The sequence below is a fragment of the Schistosoma haematobium genome, chromosome 1 (genome assembly GCF_000699445.3).
Source record: "Schistosoma haematobium chromosome 1, whole genome shotgun sequence".
NCBI lineage: Eukaryota > Metazoa > Platyhelminthes > Trematoda > Strigeidida > Schistosomatidae > Schistosoma > Schistosoma haematobium.
The window spans coordinates 40524598-40542801 of record NC_067196.1 but is presented as its reverse complement, the minus strand read 5'-3'; the positions used below and the strand labels follow the sequence as shown (position 1 = coordinate 40542801).

General features: G+C 30.3%; 1 protein-coding gene across 2 annotated transcripts in view; it reads right to left on the bottom strand.

Moving 5' to 3' along the window:
- Positions 1-3132: 3132 nt before the first annotated feature.
- The window catches only part of AK8_1 (Adenylate kinase 8), a 33148-nt gene continuing 18076 nt past the window's right edge, over positions 3133-18204 (bottom strand). The window contains exons 15-27 of one of the 2 annotated variants that reach the window (XM_051218203.1): positions 16827-16948; positions 15905-16067; positions 14200-14300; positions 12791-12920; positions 10527-10625; positions 8662-9126; positions 7887-8080; positions 7616-7742; positions 6922-7059; positions 6782-6862; positions 6647-6729; positions 5563-5643; positions 3133-4143 (exon numbers count right to left, since the gene is read on the bottom strand). In XM_051218203.1, coding sequence (XP_051074048.1) covers positions 4038-4143; positions 5563-5643; positions 6647-6729; positions 6782-6862; positions 6922-7059; positions 7616-7742; positions 7887-8080; positions 8662-9126; positions 10527-10625; positions 12791-12920; positions 14200-14300; positions 15905-16067; positions 16827-16948 — 1890 coding nt within the window. In that variant the 3' untranslated portion in view covers positions 3133-4037. Of the gene's footprint in view, positions 4144-5562; positions 5644-6646; positions 6730-6781; positions 6863-6921; positions 7060-7615; positions 7743-7886; positions 8081-8661; positions 9127-10526; positions 10626-12790; positions 12921-14199; positions 14301-14809; positions 16068-16826; positions 16949-18204 lie in introns of those variants that run through there. The other variant, XM_051218205.1, reaches the window with a different exon arrangement.

The following is an 18204-nucleotide window of genomic DNA, read 5'->3' as shown; positions in this document are numbered from 1 at the left end:
ATCCATTTATGAATTTCTGAGGATAGCCATTTTCCATTAATGTTTTATTTAGCAACTTAACATCATCATCAATGGCATCATTTGTACAAATAAGATCAAGCCTGTTGAAAAGGCACCTTATCACACCATGTTTGTATTGCACGGGGAAATAACTATAATAACTAAGGTATTGACCTGTCCACGTTGGTTTTCTAAAAATGGATCGTTTGACTGAGCCATCTTCTCGTCTACTCAGAAGTATATCTAGGAAGGGAAGCTGATCGTTCTTCTCCTCTTCACAAGAGAGACTGATATGGTTTTGAAGAGTGTTAAATTTATTTAATAAACAGTACATATCCTCATTTCTTCCATAAACAACTAAGATATCGTCTACATATCTCTTATAAAGTGACATGTTTTCGATTAGGTCATCAGCCAGATTTTCAACGTGTGCTATGAACACATCTGCTAATAATGGTCCTGGCGGACTACCCATAGCAATACCATCAATCTGACGAAAGTATTCACATTCAAAAGTGAAATGAACTTTGTCAGTACATAATAATAGTAAATCAAAGGTACATTTGTGAACAAGGAATTCACATCAAATGAACACACTGTTATTTCTGTGATATTAATATCACTTAAATGATCGACCAGTTTAAAAGAATACTTACATAGATGTCTTCGGATAGGGTCCAACAATTTTGTTAGCCATTTAGCTAGGTTATGGATAGGTGATCTGTACATTGATAAAATGGGACGTAAAGGAATGTTTGGTTTGTGAATTTTAGGTAGTCCATATAAATGAAGTTACTCGGAACCCGAAGGTTTTAGGAAATTAAATTCCTCTTTATTAATAATATTCGTGTGTTTCAATTTTCTAGGTTTGAATTTATAATTCCCTTTAGTTTGCCAATACCTCCAAATTCAACACCAGGCATAAATTTACTTTCATCACTGAGGATGGATAACTTCTTATTTTAATATTCACATTTATTCATGATAACTACGCCTGATCCTTTATCAGGTTTCAACAAGACACTATCAGGGTTTTTTGGTAGTTCATTTAATGATTTAAAGTGCTGAGAAGTTAATATGCTTCTCTGCTTTGGTCCAGCATTATGAAATTTGTGTGCTATATCCACTAATTTAGCTTTACACCAACTATGATTATTAAAAGACGTAGGGGCTAAAGTACTCAGTTGATCGTATAGATTTTCGAATTGGGCATTTATTTCTAATTCAGACATTTGCGTTATAGGGACCGAGGAATTAAAACCAAGAGAAAGTGCTTCCTTTTCATTGGCAGATAATACAATGGAAGATAAATTAGTGACATACTTATCAGGATTAACTGGAAATAAATTAACATGATTAGTAATAATACAAGATTTTCGGGCTTTTTGCCGATCCTTTACTTTGTTTTCAAAATGACCATACTGCAAAAGTTGATGAATTTAATATGGCAGATTACAGATATTTCACACCACCAAATATCTATAATATTTAGCCCTTGCCATGTAAATATCTAAATTTATGATAAGCCAGTAGAAAAGTTATTGGAGGCAACTTTCATACAAGTACAATTGGAAGAAACTGAAATCGAACTGCGAAATGAAAAACAAAGACTTTCTGAATGGGTAGAAGCATTTATCTGATAAGAGCAAAATGTATGGGTCAGATTGTTTGTGTGGGGTTCACGCTACTGAACGATAGTAAATAGTGTAACGTGAAATATAAAATAGCCTTTTTAAAAGCATGTTGGAAATAGATTTAAAATGGCTAACTATATGCGATTCAAAAAATCAAAAGATTAGAATACTTTAATAGAGTCCGTATATATATATATATATATATATATATATATATATATATATATATATATATATATAAACACGATCAGAAAACGTACCGGAGCTTCGAAGTAGTTAATGTGAACCAAATCTTTATAAAAAGAGTACTTTACAACGTCGTAATTCAATTTAGAGTCTAAACATAGTGTATAGATCTATTAAGTGTGGAGAACGAGGTTGAAGATGACTATTGGCATGTGGTATTCTTGTGATAGCATTGGAAAGCATAATGGACGAGCTGTTTAAATAATAAAGGGGACATGTGGCACTTTAAGTTTTCGCCTGTTGAGAATCATGAAAACTCAAATTTGCTGAAAAGAACAAAGGCGTAAGTTCGAAAAATTAATGCTTCTACTGTTATTTTTTGCGCACTCTATATTCTCTGACGATTATTGAGATAAACGTTTCATCAAACATGACTGATAAATTCTACTGAATAAGTGTTTCGGCCACTGATTTTCCTCGCCAATTTATGTATAATTATTGAGGTCAGTCTGCATTTCAGAATTCGCAAAATATGTGGTTATATGCCGCTTACTTTAATTTCTCTTATTTATCGGTTTACCATTTGGAAATTAAAGGTGCTAAATAAAAAATTATCGTTTATTTTGAACCTTGATATATATTTTAAACGTTTTTACTACTTGTTGCTTGGCAAGGCTTTATTTAGGCATCTCATGCTGCATTTGTGGACCTTACATCTGAATACCATTATTTGGGACGCAATGTGTGAAACTCTAATTTTGACAAGATACACGATAAGGGTATCAATATATGTAGACAAAACAAGTCCAAACGTCTTTAATTCCTGACTTATGGTGGAGGTAGAATAAAAAAAGCAGTAGGAAAGAGTGGAAACGGATCAATGACAGTGAATCGCCAAACAGTTTAGTAGTGGGAAATGTTGGCTTAAATAACTGAGGACAAAGTACATGAATTTTTTTGAGCGCCCTGTTTTAGGAATATTTTTTAAGTAATGATCCATTTAATTGTTGGTGAATAAATTCCAAAGTCTTGAATTACTGAGACAGTTTGCTGTATATATGACATTACTAAAGTGACGTTAGTTTCATTTTGATCGTCAATATATACTCGAATTTTGTCCGAACAAAGACGTATGTGGAAACCGTCGAAGTTTTACTGAAATCGTATGTTCTCAGAGTAAAGCAAATTAGCATTGAAATAAAACAAGAATCTACGATATTGATTAATACGTCATTACACAATAAAATTAGTACGAAACACCTTCTGATAGTTGTCTATAAAATAGTCCATTTTTCGGAAGTTGATATGAAAACAGGTAAACATTATCAAAACATTCCGCAAACCAAAGCAATTATATATTGGTAATTTTCTATCTCCGAATCTGTGTTCTGCATTAATTTCTAGTTTTCCGGAACAATAAAATCTGCTGAGTCATTTGGATGTTGCATGATTTTCTATTTTCACATCTGTGTACCAGTGTACCTTTGTTTAGAATGAATAACCGAATTTGATATTTCAAATTAACGGTTTTCCAAAACAAATAAAATTGAAGGGTAGATATTAAAAAGGGGAAACTAAAAATCTGCTTTATTTCTTAAGTTAAGAAAATCCATATATCGTAGTTCGTTATAAAATATATCAAAGGTAAAGGGAATGATGCAGCCATATTAAGTGATATATTTTTGAAGATAACAAGTTTGATAGAGAAGTGTTCAACATGATATAACTACAGAATATTAGACAGCAATAATAACTTTAAAACTTGGACAACCTAATGCAGAAATGTGACAAATGAAAGTTTAGAAGAGGATCTTGTATGCTTCATCGAAAATTGCCATCTTTCCGTTATTGTTCTAATATGACTATCACTTCCTTCCTAACTGTTGGATTCTTTACTTTGTTCACATTAATAAACTTTATCGATTTCATGTCACATTCACTGTCAGTACTCGAATCAAATGGTTGAAATAGTATATTTGTAGTAAATTCTCAAGTTGAAAACATTCAATGATAAATTTGGAAAACAAAATATCTGAAAATGTTTTTTCTTAAAATTTCATTTTGAAATTACATATGGAATCTACAAAATTCAGAATTTAGATAAAACATAAATAAATAGATTTGCATAAATATTGATCTCATTAAAAATCAGTTTATCATAAAAGTATTCGTAAAATAAATAAATGAATAAATATTCTTTGAATACAATCATTGTTGCTATGCGTTTTCTTTTATTAAATAACCAATAAATTCAGCTGGAGGCTCATCCATTGAATGTTCAATTCTTTCAATTTTTCCAGTTGTTAATCGAATTAATTTATATCTAAATAAAAAGTAGTTTGTATAATACATCATATTCAATTGTGAAATTTATGTGTTATATAGGAAATAGTTTATAAGTTTATTAAATGTTTCATAATTACACATTCAATTACGTTTATACAATGAACATAATATTTTATTTCATTTAATTTGTCTATTGTAAATGGAATCATTCAATGAAAATAATTTTCTTAAAGATTATTTATGAGATTTATCTGAGTATCACTAACTTTAGGAATGTTTATTAAATTCCATTATGTTTAGAAGATTAGAACGATGTGGAAACTTTTAGTTATTTAGTTATAATGTAGTGAATCTACTAAAAATATTAAAAAAACTGAGTCAAACTAGTTCGAGTTCCACGAAGACTATCTATTTCCTGTAGGTTAAAGGTAGATGATAACAATGAATAGTAACTAGCATGAAACCTCAGTTCAAGATGCCCTGCAAACTATTTTCAACCAAATGATAACAAATGAAGAAAAAAGTTAGAATTTATAAAAGTTAACGGTTTGGTTGGTTGGTAAAGTTTTAATTGATCCTAAAATGTCTTAATCATTTTTCATACATTAACATTATATTGGATTGATGTTTGCAACAGGAACAGTTCAGGTTGATATGATGGATTGATATTTTACAAATTAACGATTTGCTATATGGTTTTTCTATTTTACCAAGTAGCTCTGTAATTTTGTGCTAAATATATTCGGTTGTCCCCACTCGTGTTCTATTCACTACAATATTTGATGCATAATGATAATATAAAACTTAAAATGTGAAACAATGATTTTCATGGGAGGTGTGTATTAGGTAAACGAGTAACTGCTTATTCTGTAATACATACAAACTAAATAGATGTTTTATGTCGTTAGAACACTATTTTTCTATTGAACACGTTTATTTTATGCTATATATTTTTTTTTACTTAAACACTGTCTTTAGTGCGATATTTTGGTAATTGACATCACTATGATTAATGTCATTTGGAAGTGTGCTTAAAATATTGAAAGTCTTAAAAGTGATACATTTGACCTGAAACTTGACCGGAGCGTTTTTCACTTTGTTTATACAAACATTTTTGAATAATGTCAAGATTATCTTCTAAATATTAACAGAAATCTAAAGTAAATGATCAATTTATTACCTTTTGCAAATATCATTGACAAAAGCATCATGCTATCAATTAGTTGAGTCTGATTGTAATAATATCCAATTCCATCAAATGTTTAGTCATTATCTATATACTTTTGAAGGAAGGAAATTTTATTATAGAGAATTATCAACTACCTAATCAGACATTATAGTGACATTGCATCTTACATGAAATTAACCAAAAAGATGCTTTAATCTATTAACTGTAAAATGATAATTATACAACAAACATCTATAAAATAATCAATATATTCTTAATCAAACTTACTTTTTAATTGACTTGCAGTATAATAGTCGAAGATGTTCAAGTTTTTTACAACCTTTCAGTAAAAAACTTAAAGATGTTTCCCTACAAATGTATAAATGTTTTTATATATATGTTAAATAAAAGAGTTTCGGAAAATTGCTAACAGAAAGTCAATTTTTACGGTATTTATAATCTTTGCTTTGGTAAAATATAGGTATAATTGCACAAAGTTATAAATAAGAAGAGTATAAATAATTACATCATTTTAAGATATTCATGACTTTTATTTCTTTGATCAATGTTTAGAGGTAGAATTATTCTTCATCAAGGATACTGGTTATTGAAATAGGGTTAACAGTTAAAAATAAAGAGCCAGTTCTCCCTCTCGAAATGCTCTCACATGGCCACGTGCATACAACCACTACCAACGAAGTACTACTCACTGCCTTCTCATGGAAGGGACGATTTCTGTGAAATTGAGAAAACAAAAAGCGAACTTCCAGCGCTTTAACCAGGTTAGTGGATACAGATGATCCACCTACACGAGTTGGAAAACTCTGTCTCAAAACCAACGGTACACATGAGCTCCAGGATCCTGAAGTAACAAATGGTGTATGAACCAATTATTGGTCACCGGCTACCTTGTGACCACATCTCCTTACGTCTCTCCACTGCTTTGTGGATTAGACCATTAGGTGAAATGCTTGGGGTGTGACCCCTCAAGAAAGCCAACTGTTTCGATCTGGGTGCCCGGACAGTATCTCAGGCCTTACACAAATCGAATGATTTATGTGGTGCATATCTATTTGGTGCTCTCCTGTACTAATGTTTACGTGTTTAAATAGATAAATCAAGTTATTAGGACGTTCGTTGTTCAGATGTTTTTAACGTCAAAATCTTGTCTTATAGATAATAAAATGATGAAAACTATTAACAAAATGAGTAAACATAGTAAATTCTCAAGTTATTCAGCAACCTTGAAACTTAATTAAGCCACACATTAATTGTGCTAAAAATTATCAAACATTGTTTTAAACATGTGTAAAAATATATTTAGCAGAGTTGCATATATCAATATTTTTTAAACAAGTTGTTTTAAACTTACGTGATCAATTCACAACCTGACAAATCAAGAAACTTTAGATAATGACATACTCCGGAAATATATTGTACAGCCATATCTGTCAGCTTTAAGAGAGATATAGTGAGTGAAAAAAAGTAACAATGAACGGATACTTACCAGCTTACACCCAGCTAAATTAATACTGGTAAGGAAATGACAACAAAATGCTAGTGTTTTAATTCCATTGTTTGTCAAATTCTAAATGGTTTATAAAAATTGCAATTTTAGAAAATCATTTAAAACCAAACTTAATTTACGTGACAAAATGATAAATCAATAAATTCCAAGTTTATACCAAGATGTGCAAACTTTTGCAATCCTAAATCAGTGATGGCGGTACATTTAGACACTTTCAGTTCATGTAATTTAGGCAGTGATCCAAGAGCCGACAAACCCTGTAAGAAAGCGAAAATAAGGTTGATTGATGAGATATACCGAAATCCAAGGCTCTTATAATTAATGGATAAAAGAAATATTCTAAACAAATAACTAAATACGGTTCACTAACATTAGCTATTTAATTAACACTGATTTTTCTGCTAGAATGGAACGCAACGAACTGATGAAGAAATCAATTTAGTAGTCTACTTTGCCTTTAAGTCACAGTCTGGAGAGTCATTTGAAGACGAGAGTGAAACCAAAACCCTATTGGCCGATCTGGTTAGTAAATTATCTGGTAGATAAAAAAACGATTACTGAAAGGTTAGTATTGTGACGACTCCATATCATGCTTTTTTAACAAAAATCAGCGAATTAGTTATACCTTTTAAACAGACCACTGAAGTTACTCATTGCGAAACTTCCTAATTAACACAGAGGTAACCACGTCGATTTGATTGATGAGGGATGGGTTATTATGTTAAGAAGATATGGAATGTGCCGTCAATGTTTAATAATCTGACGTATCGTGATTAAAGAAAAGTTAAAATTTCCGTCCAAGTTCAAACTTACTCGATCACCAAGTTTAGTAGAATTTAAATTTATCTGCCATAACTTTTGTAGCTGACCTAGGAGTTCGAAGGCTCCATCAGAAATCAAGGGGCATGATGCCAAACTCAAGTAAGCTAAATTAAGTAGTCTAAAATAAAAAAATCAAAGTTTATTTATGTAAAATGCAAATTACATTAAAAATTCCACTTTACGTATTAAAGTAGTGTAGTTAAACCTCATGTTATTAAAACAAACATAAGTAGTTGATAATGTAAGTAGCATCATTACTCACCGTGCACTCATTATATGAATCGCCTTATCAGTTAATTTGTCACATCTTGCTAAGTACAGTTCTTTTAAATTATCCGCGTATGCCCCATCAGTTAATAATTTTATACCTTGATCTGTAAGACTTTCACATCCACTTAACTTTAAAACAGTTAAATGCGGCAAAGGTATTAAATGTTGAAGCAGGATATCATTCATCTAGAAGCAACAATGAATGAAAAAACCAAGTAAGTAGTACATAAATTTGTGCATATATACTTTCTATTTTATATTTATAGAAGACAAACTGAAGCTAGTGAAACGTCTGAGTAGAACAGGAGTAAGAATGCGAAATAACATTATAGCATTAAGGTTTCTTGAAAAGTGTACTTTCGAAACTTTAAGAAATTTCAGATGTTTCCAATTACTGACTAATAAGATTTCAAGGATTCTAATTTTACTGATTATAAATTTCTACACGATTGATATAAAAGATTAGCCATATCTCTTAAAGTATTGACATTTCAGATGACACTGAACGTGAAAGTTCATTGTCAGACTTGCCCTGAACTTATGTCCTGAAACTAAATCAGTGCATCGTTTGTGGTAACTTGTACGATTTTTGTTGTTGTAATCCACTCATTCTTAGGCAAATACTTTTTTGATGCTGCCTTCCAAAATCTGTTATTTGAATTTTTATTTTTGTACACAATCCTAAACAGTTCATAGGGTCAGTTGATTTAAAGAGAGTAGGAAAATTATATATACTAGCCGAGTATATTTCATCAGACGTAACTCACCTTTGGACAATCAACGAATGAAATTTCTAGTAAATTTAAACTACCATTTTCAAGGAATCCAGAATTCAGTTTCGATAAACGATGAGCTTTACTTTTAGAATGTCTTCTTGATACATTATCATTTGGTACAATATTATTCAATCCAGATCCATCTATTGAACTCATATTTGAAACAAGGAGTCTATTTAAATTTTTCCCACATACTGATTGTAGACCACAATCCGTAATTAAACAACTAATAGTTGAATTTGAATTATTTAGAGTTGAATCAGCATGTTTATGAATTAAACCAATAGATGTGATTGGTCTATTTTGCTTATTGTTTATTTGTACAGCACCATCGACTGGAGTTGATTTTTCATGGAAAAGACAAGTTTTTGAAAGATAATTTAAACCGGATATAATTACGTTTTGATTATTGACTATTTCTAACGTGTGTATTACTGAACAGTTGGATCCAAGAACCTTCAAAGAGAGGGAAATTAAATAGTCTAAATGCTTTGTGGTCGAATCACTATAATAGTATTATACATTGACTACCCTGTCAATCAGTTTACTTTACATTCTGACACTAAACTCTACATTTTCAGCCGACTCATCATAATACTTTAGTTATTCTGTGTTTGTCCTTTTCCACCCATAACTGTTTGTTTGAACTATTTATGTATCAACCCATGGGAACTAATTTCTTATTGGTAGGAATTGCATTTCGGTGTACCGTTTTCCTTTTTCTCTTGGACCAATCCAAAACGTAGTTCTACATGTCCAGCTGATAGAATATTATGAAATCAATGAAATCTGTAAATTTTAATCAAATACAATTTTATGAGTCTTTTCACAGTGATTATGTCACTTCACATGTCTACGTCAAAACATGTGGCTGATAATGCTATTTATAGAAACCTGTTGGTTCTGGGTTTACCACTAAACAAGAGTTTGTCAAACAACTTAGACTTTTTGGGGTTGAAACTCGGCCATTCAATTATCGGTGATGGCTATCGTAAAGAAAATGATTTTTACATTGAATGCGTATGCAAAATAAAAAGTCATCGAATGTGGCAAATCGTTTTGTCACCAAGAAAGTATGTTTCCCCATACCTACCCTGTATCTAATGTCTTGGGCAGACATTTGAATGAGAATATGAGTCCTTCGTTCATGTTCTGAAGGTAGAGTGGTTGTTTACATGCATTAGATAGTTAGTAAGTCATAACTTTGAGTTGCTGTGTGTTATTTACTAGAGAAGCCCGGAAAAGCAAACAAGGAACATTCACTCTTTAATATTGTCTGGAGATATCACCTTTGTCGTGATTATTGGGACGACTTCGTAAAGCACAGAGAAGCCCTCAGAAGCCTTAAAGGAGCAGAAAAGAACCCATCCAGTCAGAACCTGCTATAGCCTTCTAAAATATCAACGTGGCATGCTACGACTGAACGCTGGAATAACTTGTCTCCTTGCCGGCCGGTTGAATTATAATGATGTTATAGTAAATACTAATAACTATAAATATCCATGTTCTTCTGTGCATTTTAGATTCTTACCGAATAATCACTTTAATTGCTTCTTCCATCTTCTGATTTGCGACTGTGGAGTTCTACACATTCGAGTGACGTTGATTGCATATCGTATTCTGCCATAATCAAGTAGGGGACATGACAGTAATGTACTTCGACATATAAGTTCAACAAATCTCAGACAGTTTTATCATATTTATTTATTAAAGCCTTTTGTACAGCTCAAATACGTTTGGTTAATTCACCTCGTTTTGCAAGCTAAAATTATAATAAAATTATCTAGCAGAAACGTGATGATCCAACTAGTGAAATGTCCTGAAGAAATAATACAGAGTTGATTATTCATACTTACATTAAGATCAGTATCTGAAATCCATGGAAGATCGTTCAGTATCCAATGTTCCACTTGTGTCACACTTTTAATAATTGTTTGTAAACCAGCCGACTCAATCTGAAGTTATTAGGTTCAAATAAAAAAAGCCATCCTCATCTTGAGTAATAGATACATATTTATAAATGATATGAATTACGGTACAAAATACTACGATTTATTTTCATTGAGTACCATGAAGAAGATATTTTTCAAAATACACATCTTGAATAATTACCAACAAAATACTTAGAATTTGATTTCATATTCATACAAAGTGTACCAGTACACTTTTCCGTTAAATACTATATATGTGCACATAAAGAATCAAACAGTATCTGATTTGGAATAAATATAATGAAGTGGAACATACTAAGCAGATTTTAATACTCACTTTTCTTTCCACCTTGAATATTTTATTAACATGAAAAAGTAAGTCAGAATAAGTGTTGTTTAAAATAATTTCAAAGAAATGATACAATACAGAAAGAATGTTGCACAACAGAACCTTATTTTCGAAGATGTTCAATAGTAAATATATATAAAGTAATTGCTCCCAACCATCTGTCATAAGTTGTGGTCATCTTAAGTAACATAGACAAATAATATTAAATTCCATTTAGAAAAACCTATGACGTTGATTATAAAAATATCACATGGACCTGTTAAAGGTTTTGGATGCAAGATTGACGTTTGTGATTTGCTATAGTGAAACATAATAATTATTGGTAACCTACTAACTTGTTGATAAAGAAAACATCTTGTAAATGACTCAGGAATTTACGACTAAAATACAGTTATTCATAGAAGGTAATTTATGTTTTACAGTTTAAAAGATTAGTTATTTTGTACATTTCATATGTTAGCTGATAAATCTAAACAATCAACAGACGAAATATGATCCAGACAATGAGGATCAGCATGGACCATTATTCGACTGTATGGCCCACATATAACAAAGATGTTTATATCTGTACAACTAAAAACTGAAACTGATAAAGTAAGATCACAGATAAATGAAAATACGTTTTTTTTAAAAAAAACATTTATCAATATTAAAGAGAATACATAGGTAGATTTATAAAATAGATCATGTTTTTAAGTGTTTCATAGACCATCATTAACTATATTCAAAATACGATGAGACTAGAATTTGTGGACGACCTTTGAGTAACGCTAAACTGAACTTAAGAGTGTCCACCTAATAACTAGGACTAATTGAGGGTTATAAACCAGTGTAAGGAATTAGAATTAGGATTTACATTTGATGGTAAAGGTTAAGAATTAGATTCATGGATTTCATTACGAACCGTCAAAACTCTATTTAAACAAATGGATGAGTGAATTTCGCGCCCAAATCCAAGACCTGTTATGTTATACCTGATTGGTTCGTCCATAAATTATAGTCTCGCTCAAAATACAATTAATAATGAATTTAGTAAACGTGAATTCTTTATTTGATTAAGGAAATGCTTTCTGAATTATATCATATAACGTTAGATTAAATAGTTGTTCTGAATTTTTCAATACACTTGAAATTTTTCTCTCATAATGTCAGTTAACAGTTTTGAAGTAGAAGAACTATACTCTCATATATAAACATAAACGTGTGTGCTAAACGCTATCGAGTTTGAATGCCGCCTGAAATCAAGTTATGTGGTGTTTAAATAAGATATTGCATTATTCAATGAATTTATTGCTGGTCATATATGACTGTTGCCAGAGATGAACACGGTATTTTTGATCCACAAGATAATCATAAAAAGCAGGTTTTAGAAAAACATTAAGTAACACGTCTTAGAATCACTCAAATTGTCACTCAAATATTCGTTTTACATATTTATCTAAAAAGCAATGTGCAGATATCTTATTCTTTTATTTTGAGTTATATATTTCCAATTTTACTATACTCTTACTACCTCTACAACTTCGAGATTTGAATAAAGACAACTGCATCTCTGTGCTAATGTGATATGGCAACGCGAACTGATATACGTACGAAGTTCTATGTTGTTACTGACTGAATTTTACTATCAATGGTGCTAATGTAATTTTAAATTCTTTGTTTTTCACCTGATTGATTTTGTTTTAGTGTTTAAAAGCAAAAAAATGGTGAATTGAACGGTCTTACATTCTTGCTAGATTAAATGCTATTTATAATCATAACTATATAAAACTCTATTATCTATGCAAAGAAAACGAATTCTTAAATTGATATATACCAGAAAAAAAAAAGAAATTCTTACGTAAATACATCCAGATAAATCCAAATAAATTAATGACTTGAAACTTTCTAATTGATTGAAATAAGTTGAGCAAATTTGTTTTAATCGTGTACAATAGGCCAAACTCAAATATTGTAACATTTTTGTATTGCTTAATTTAAAAAATTATTTTCATGAGGTTGTACATTTAATGTAAAAAAACAAAACGAAATAACATGAGTATATTTATTACAGAACAGATATTGAAAGTATATTGAATTTACATGTTTGAATAGAATAATAATAATTTAATTTAATCTATTTAGTTTTATATCAAATAGATTGGATGCTTATTTACAAGTATGTATCCGTGCAACAATGTGTTTGTCAACATATCAAAATATATGAAATACATTGTTTAAATATAATCTAGATTATAGCTAATTATATAGTCTGAAATATAAGATAACATGTCGTAATCTTTATTGAAATAAAACTAATTACAATGTCATTTAGAGAAATGTTAACTACCAGATTGATGGGAACTATTAAGTTTCTTTAAATACAAAAGCGATTTCTGTTTATCTATAAGTTATCACTCTAGAAACAACCAAAATCACATGTTGGTAATATCAACAAGTTTTTTTATTAACTTATATATTTAACGAAGAACCAAACCTGGGAGCACTGGAAAGCCGTTTCGTCCTATTGTGGGACTTCTCAGCAGTGCGAATTCACGATCCCGCATCGCGGGATTTGAACCCAGGACGCAGGATCTCAACTATTGAAATTCCTACAATCTACACAAAACTCCTTCTAATACTAATCAACATATGCTCACTAGTGACTGGATTCAAGGGGTATATCCTGGAGCTCTAGTGAGAAGCAGTAACTATTGGAGTTCAACCGGGTCTGTTGTGAGATATTAACTCATTGAATACAGTAGTGGATGTGTCGCTTAGTTTCATGGATTGGTTGAAGTTAAACACTAACACCGTTGGATGCCGTCCAAATCAGTAGTCTAATGGTTAAGCGCTCGCGAGCGAAACTGATAAGCCCTGGGTTCGAATCTTGTGAGGCGGGACCGTGGATGCGCACTGCTGAAAAGTCCCACAACAGGACAAAACGGCCATCCAGTGCTTCCAGCTTTTTCTTGATGGTGTAGCTTCGATTGGCTTATGACCTCAACTATTGAGATTGCGACAATCCCCACAAAGCCCCTTCTGATACGAACTTTTAAATTTAACCATGGATATTTGAAATTTTTATGCTTTTTGGTGCTTGCTGTTGTAACCGAACAAAATATCGAGGTTCAAACTTTAGTTTTCATTCAAATTTATCTTGATTTGATGAGGAATATATGTCTAAATATGTACAAATATTAAAACACATTGTTATCTTTATTAGGTTCGAAACACAGTTGTAAGTTTAAAGTAAAATTATATACTCACATCGCTATGTGACGAACTGAATCATCAGTAATTTGAGTATATGATAAATTCAAGTAAAGAAGTAAACTACATTCAACAGTTATTATACGAACTGCATCATCCTAAAGAGGATAAAAAGAAAATAAAAATACTGTATTCAAGATATCGAAAACATACATCGTTTTAGTATTTTAAGAAAATGAATGATATTCTTAATAATTCGTCATTTCACTTACAATTATGTAAACAAATTATGTTCACGATCTATAAACAGTGAAATGATTATGTTGTATATCAGAAAAGGAGGGAAAAACTGATCAAACTGTTCAACTGTAAGGACAATTTAATTTGCACGTTAATATTTTTTATCTTATTTAATTCGATGACTACTGACTTGTAGACTAACAATTCGTAAATAAACACTTAAGTTTAAAGTTAAAAGAATGTATTTGAGACTTTGAAAATACCATATCTTCCTAATGAGGTATTCCATATTTGTCGAATAATGGAATCCCACAAAAAAAAGATAAAAAGTTAGATTATTAATTTGTTAGTACATTGATGTACATATTATTTCACCGGTTGACAAAATAAAAATTGGCTGCAATTAACAATATTTAAAATTGTCACACTTAACTTTTAAACAAAAAAAACAGAGCTAAAAAGATCCACATTAATATAGTAGTACTATTGATAATGAAAAAATAAAGAGAAGTAAATTAGAAAATTGAGGTAGGTTTAATAATATTGAAATGAACATTTTAGAAAATGATACAAAGTGAATGGATCGAGTTAAACTATGTTATCTGAGTTATTTCTCCAATTTTTCAGTCACGACTATCATGTGAACGATTAGCAGTATTTACACTTCTCAAGGCATTTAAATAACCAATTTTTTGTATGAACACTATTTAGCATACTTTAAAACTACTTGTAGGTTGGTCAGCTTTCGATATTACGTTTTTATTATTTAAAAATTCTATCATGTACAGAGTTGAATATAAACTGTATTTTCTAACTGTGATTGAATTAGTAGAGAACCATAAAATATACCTATAAAGAGTTTTACAGAATAACAGAACTATGTTTCAGAAAGAACATTTCAAGCATTAGTTCTATAAAAATACATGTTTTCAGCTTCACATACTGTTATGTCCCGACAAGAATAATGAATGGTGACTTTTGAGATCTATTGATGAACCAATACTAAACGTATATTTCTATTGTATAATTATTAAGTAACTAAACTATACATATTCATATTCCTCTTATTATAAGCTTTATTTTGACCCACATCTGGCTAATTCTTGTAAAGATGTTGTTTCATATTTTATTGGTACATTGTGGTCTGTTTGATTGATATATAAACTCAGTATGTTTGAAATATAATGATTCATATCGCAGAGGCTGAGACTTGTGTTCTGGACTTAACTGGATGGGCTAGGCGCTAAGCAGGGCGAATCAAACTCTGGGCTGCTCATACGGGTTTACGCGTCATTGGTCCTGTTGATAATTTACTGCCCTCTAATCGGCGGTCATAAGATATAACAGATACAAAATCAATATACTGATGTAAAAAGAATGTTAAAAGCTTATTCAAATTTCAAAGTTATATTACCGTTATCATAAGGTCATCAAATACTTTATACCTTTGTTTAAAGCGATCAAGGGAACCCATTATTATTGATAAATTAAAACCAGTAATGAATAGCTTACTTATGCTTACTGTGATACCAGTGCATTTGGATAAATTGATGTCCTGTAAGTTAGCGCAACTAGTTAAACAACGAAACGAATTTAAAGTACACAGACTACTATTACGTAAGTTGATATGACGCAGATACATTCGACGTCTTCTTGTAAGCCTAAATAAAAGTTCTTCTGTTAACCTATCAAAAAGGAGAAAGGAGAATATGTCAGTATATTACAGTAACTTAATTTCAGGCATTTACAAATATGGCTGGGACTTGATAAGTTAATTAAGTTTATGAGATCTACTTATGGTCGGTATATTATATATATATATATATATATATATATATATATATATATATATATAATAGTAAAATCATGATGTTGGAGTAACATTATGGTAACTGTCAGTTTTAAAACATTTTGTACATCAATTTAATTAACAAGTCATTTGTCGCTATGTATATAGTGGAACCAACCTTTGTGCTAGTTAGTCTCAATTATTGGTCCCTTTGATTCATTAAAAATATATTGTCAATTACATTTATTATACCCAAACAAAATATCTTGTTCATATTGACTAAATGTGTGAATCGCATTTATGAATTTGTAAATGAAGTCACAAGGTTAAATGATGTAAAAGTGTTTGAAAATATTATAAACCACACCCAAACCTAAATATAATGAGTTCATGTTCGCGTAGGCTTGTATGTGCACACTACTGAAGAAGTCACAATTCCAGAAAGAACAGTTTTCCAATTCTCTATGATTCTCAACGATTTTGTCACCAATAAATGTTTATTGTGAAGATAACCTAACTTTTTAAACGGTGAATATAGTTCAATAATATCTAATAACATAGAGCCATAAAACTAATGATTAACTAAATTTTTATTGACACGATCACTATAGTGTGATTTAAAATACATACGTTATGGTTGACATAATAAGTTTACCTTTTACCAAAGCACGATAAATCCAAAGTATTTTTCTTATCCATTTCACTAACTACAGACCACCAATAATGAGATACACAAGCAGCTCGAGCTAAATCTATGGGTGTTAAGTAGCCAAATATCTAATCAAAGAAAAGCAAAGGAGAAATGAAATTTAATGAGTAAACTTTATTTTTGACTTTTGAATTTTTAAATCAAATATTATGAAGACAAAACTAAACTAAACTTCCTTATCGGCATTTTGTGTAGTTTACTTTATTCACAAGTCAACAAATCTTAAAGCATCAATTACACACAGAAAGAGAAACTTAATTTTCAAAAGAATGAAACAGAAATACATTTTTTAAATATTTCATACATTTAATGATAAGATTTTTTAAAGAGTCTACAGTCGAGTAATTTTCAGAGATAAAGTCAGAATTCAAGTTCAAAATTGAATCTTGAGGGTATTCTTAAACGTACATCTATGTAAGTTCAAAATTAGAACAAAATATTATATCAGTAAATAATGCGATTTCCTCAATACTTCAGAGTATTTTTGAACTCGTTCAGTGATCTGATAATTTTGATAATACAAAATCTTATCACTTTCTCATAATTAAGAGCGAAAAGATTACGGTAGTTTAATGGAACGGGATACAAATAAATTTTATAGAAGATTTTTAAAATGCTGAAAATATTACGTTTACATTATTTATTAGCGTTTAACATTCAAAACCATATTTATAAGAGGTTGAACAATATCCATTACAAGGATCAAGTTTTAGATTTTAAATAGATGAAATTGTCCCCATAAGGCTTAAGGTACTCAAGTCTCTAGTTTAGTGTACATTACCATGTTGATTACATTTAGCGAAATAGTAGTAAGAATTAATTATATATATATTTTTGTTTTTCAAATGAGAAAATGTTTACAATCAACAGTCCAATATTTTATGTATTTTAACTTTTTTAGAAAACGATTACTAACACACTTCTTCAATAAACATTGTAGTATGCAATTTATTATTAAAAATAAAAATAAATTAATAGGGATTTCAATGAAGTAAACCAGAATTATATCATGCGATTTGCGTCCATTGGTTGTGTATGTATTACATCTAATCGTAGAAGTATTATTTACTTTTTTATAAATATATATGACTTCAAATAATAGACACATCTATGAACACTTCTATATCTGTTACCTCCTACTGAAAAATACTTCGTCATTTAAGTACGAACTATATTTGAAGAATGACTACAAGCTTCGAAAAAAGGTTACTAGGAAAATTGAGTGAATAAGAACGAGACAGTAATTTTCATCGAATCATTTTAATTTACTATAAGTCTAATTTTATACCATTCAAGTTGAGTTAATATAGTGCACTCAATGTAA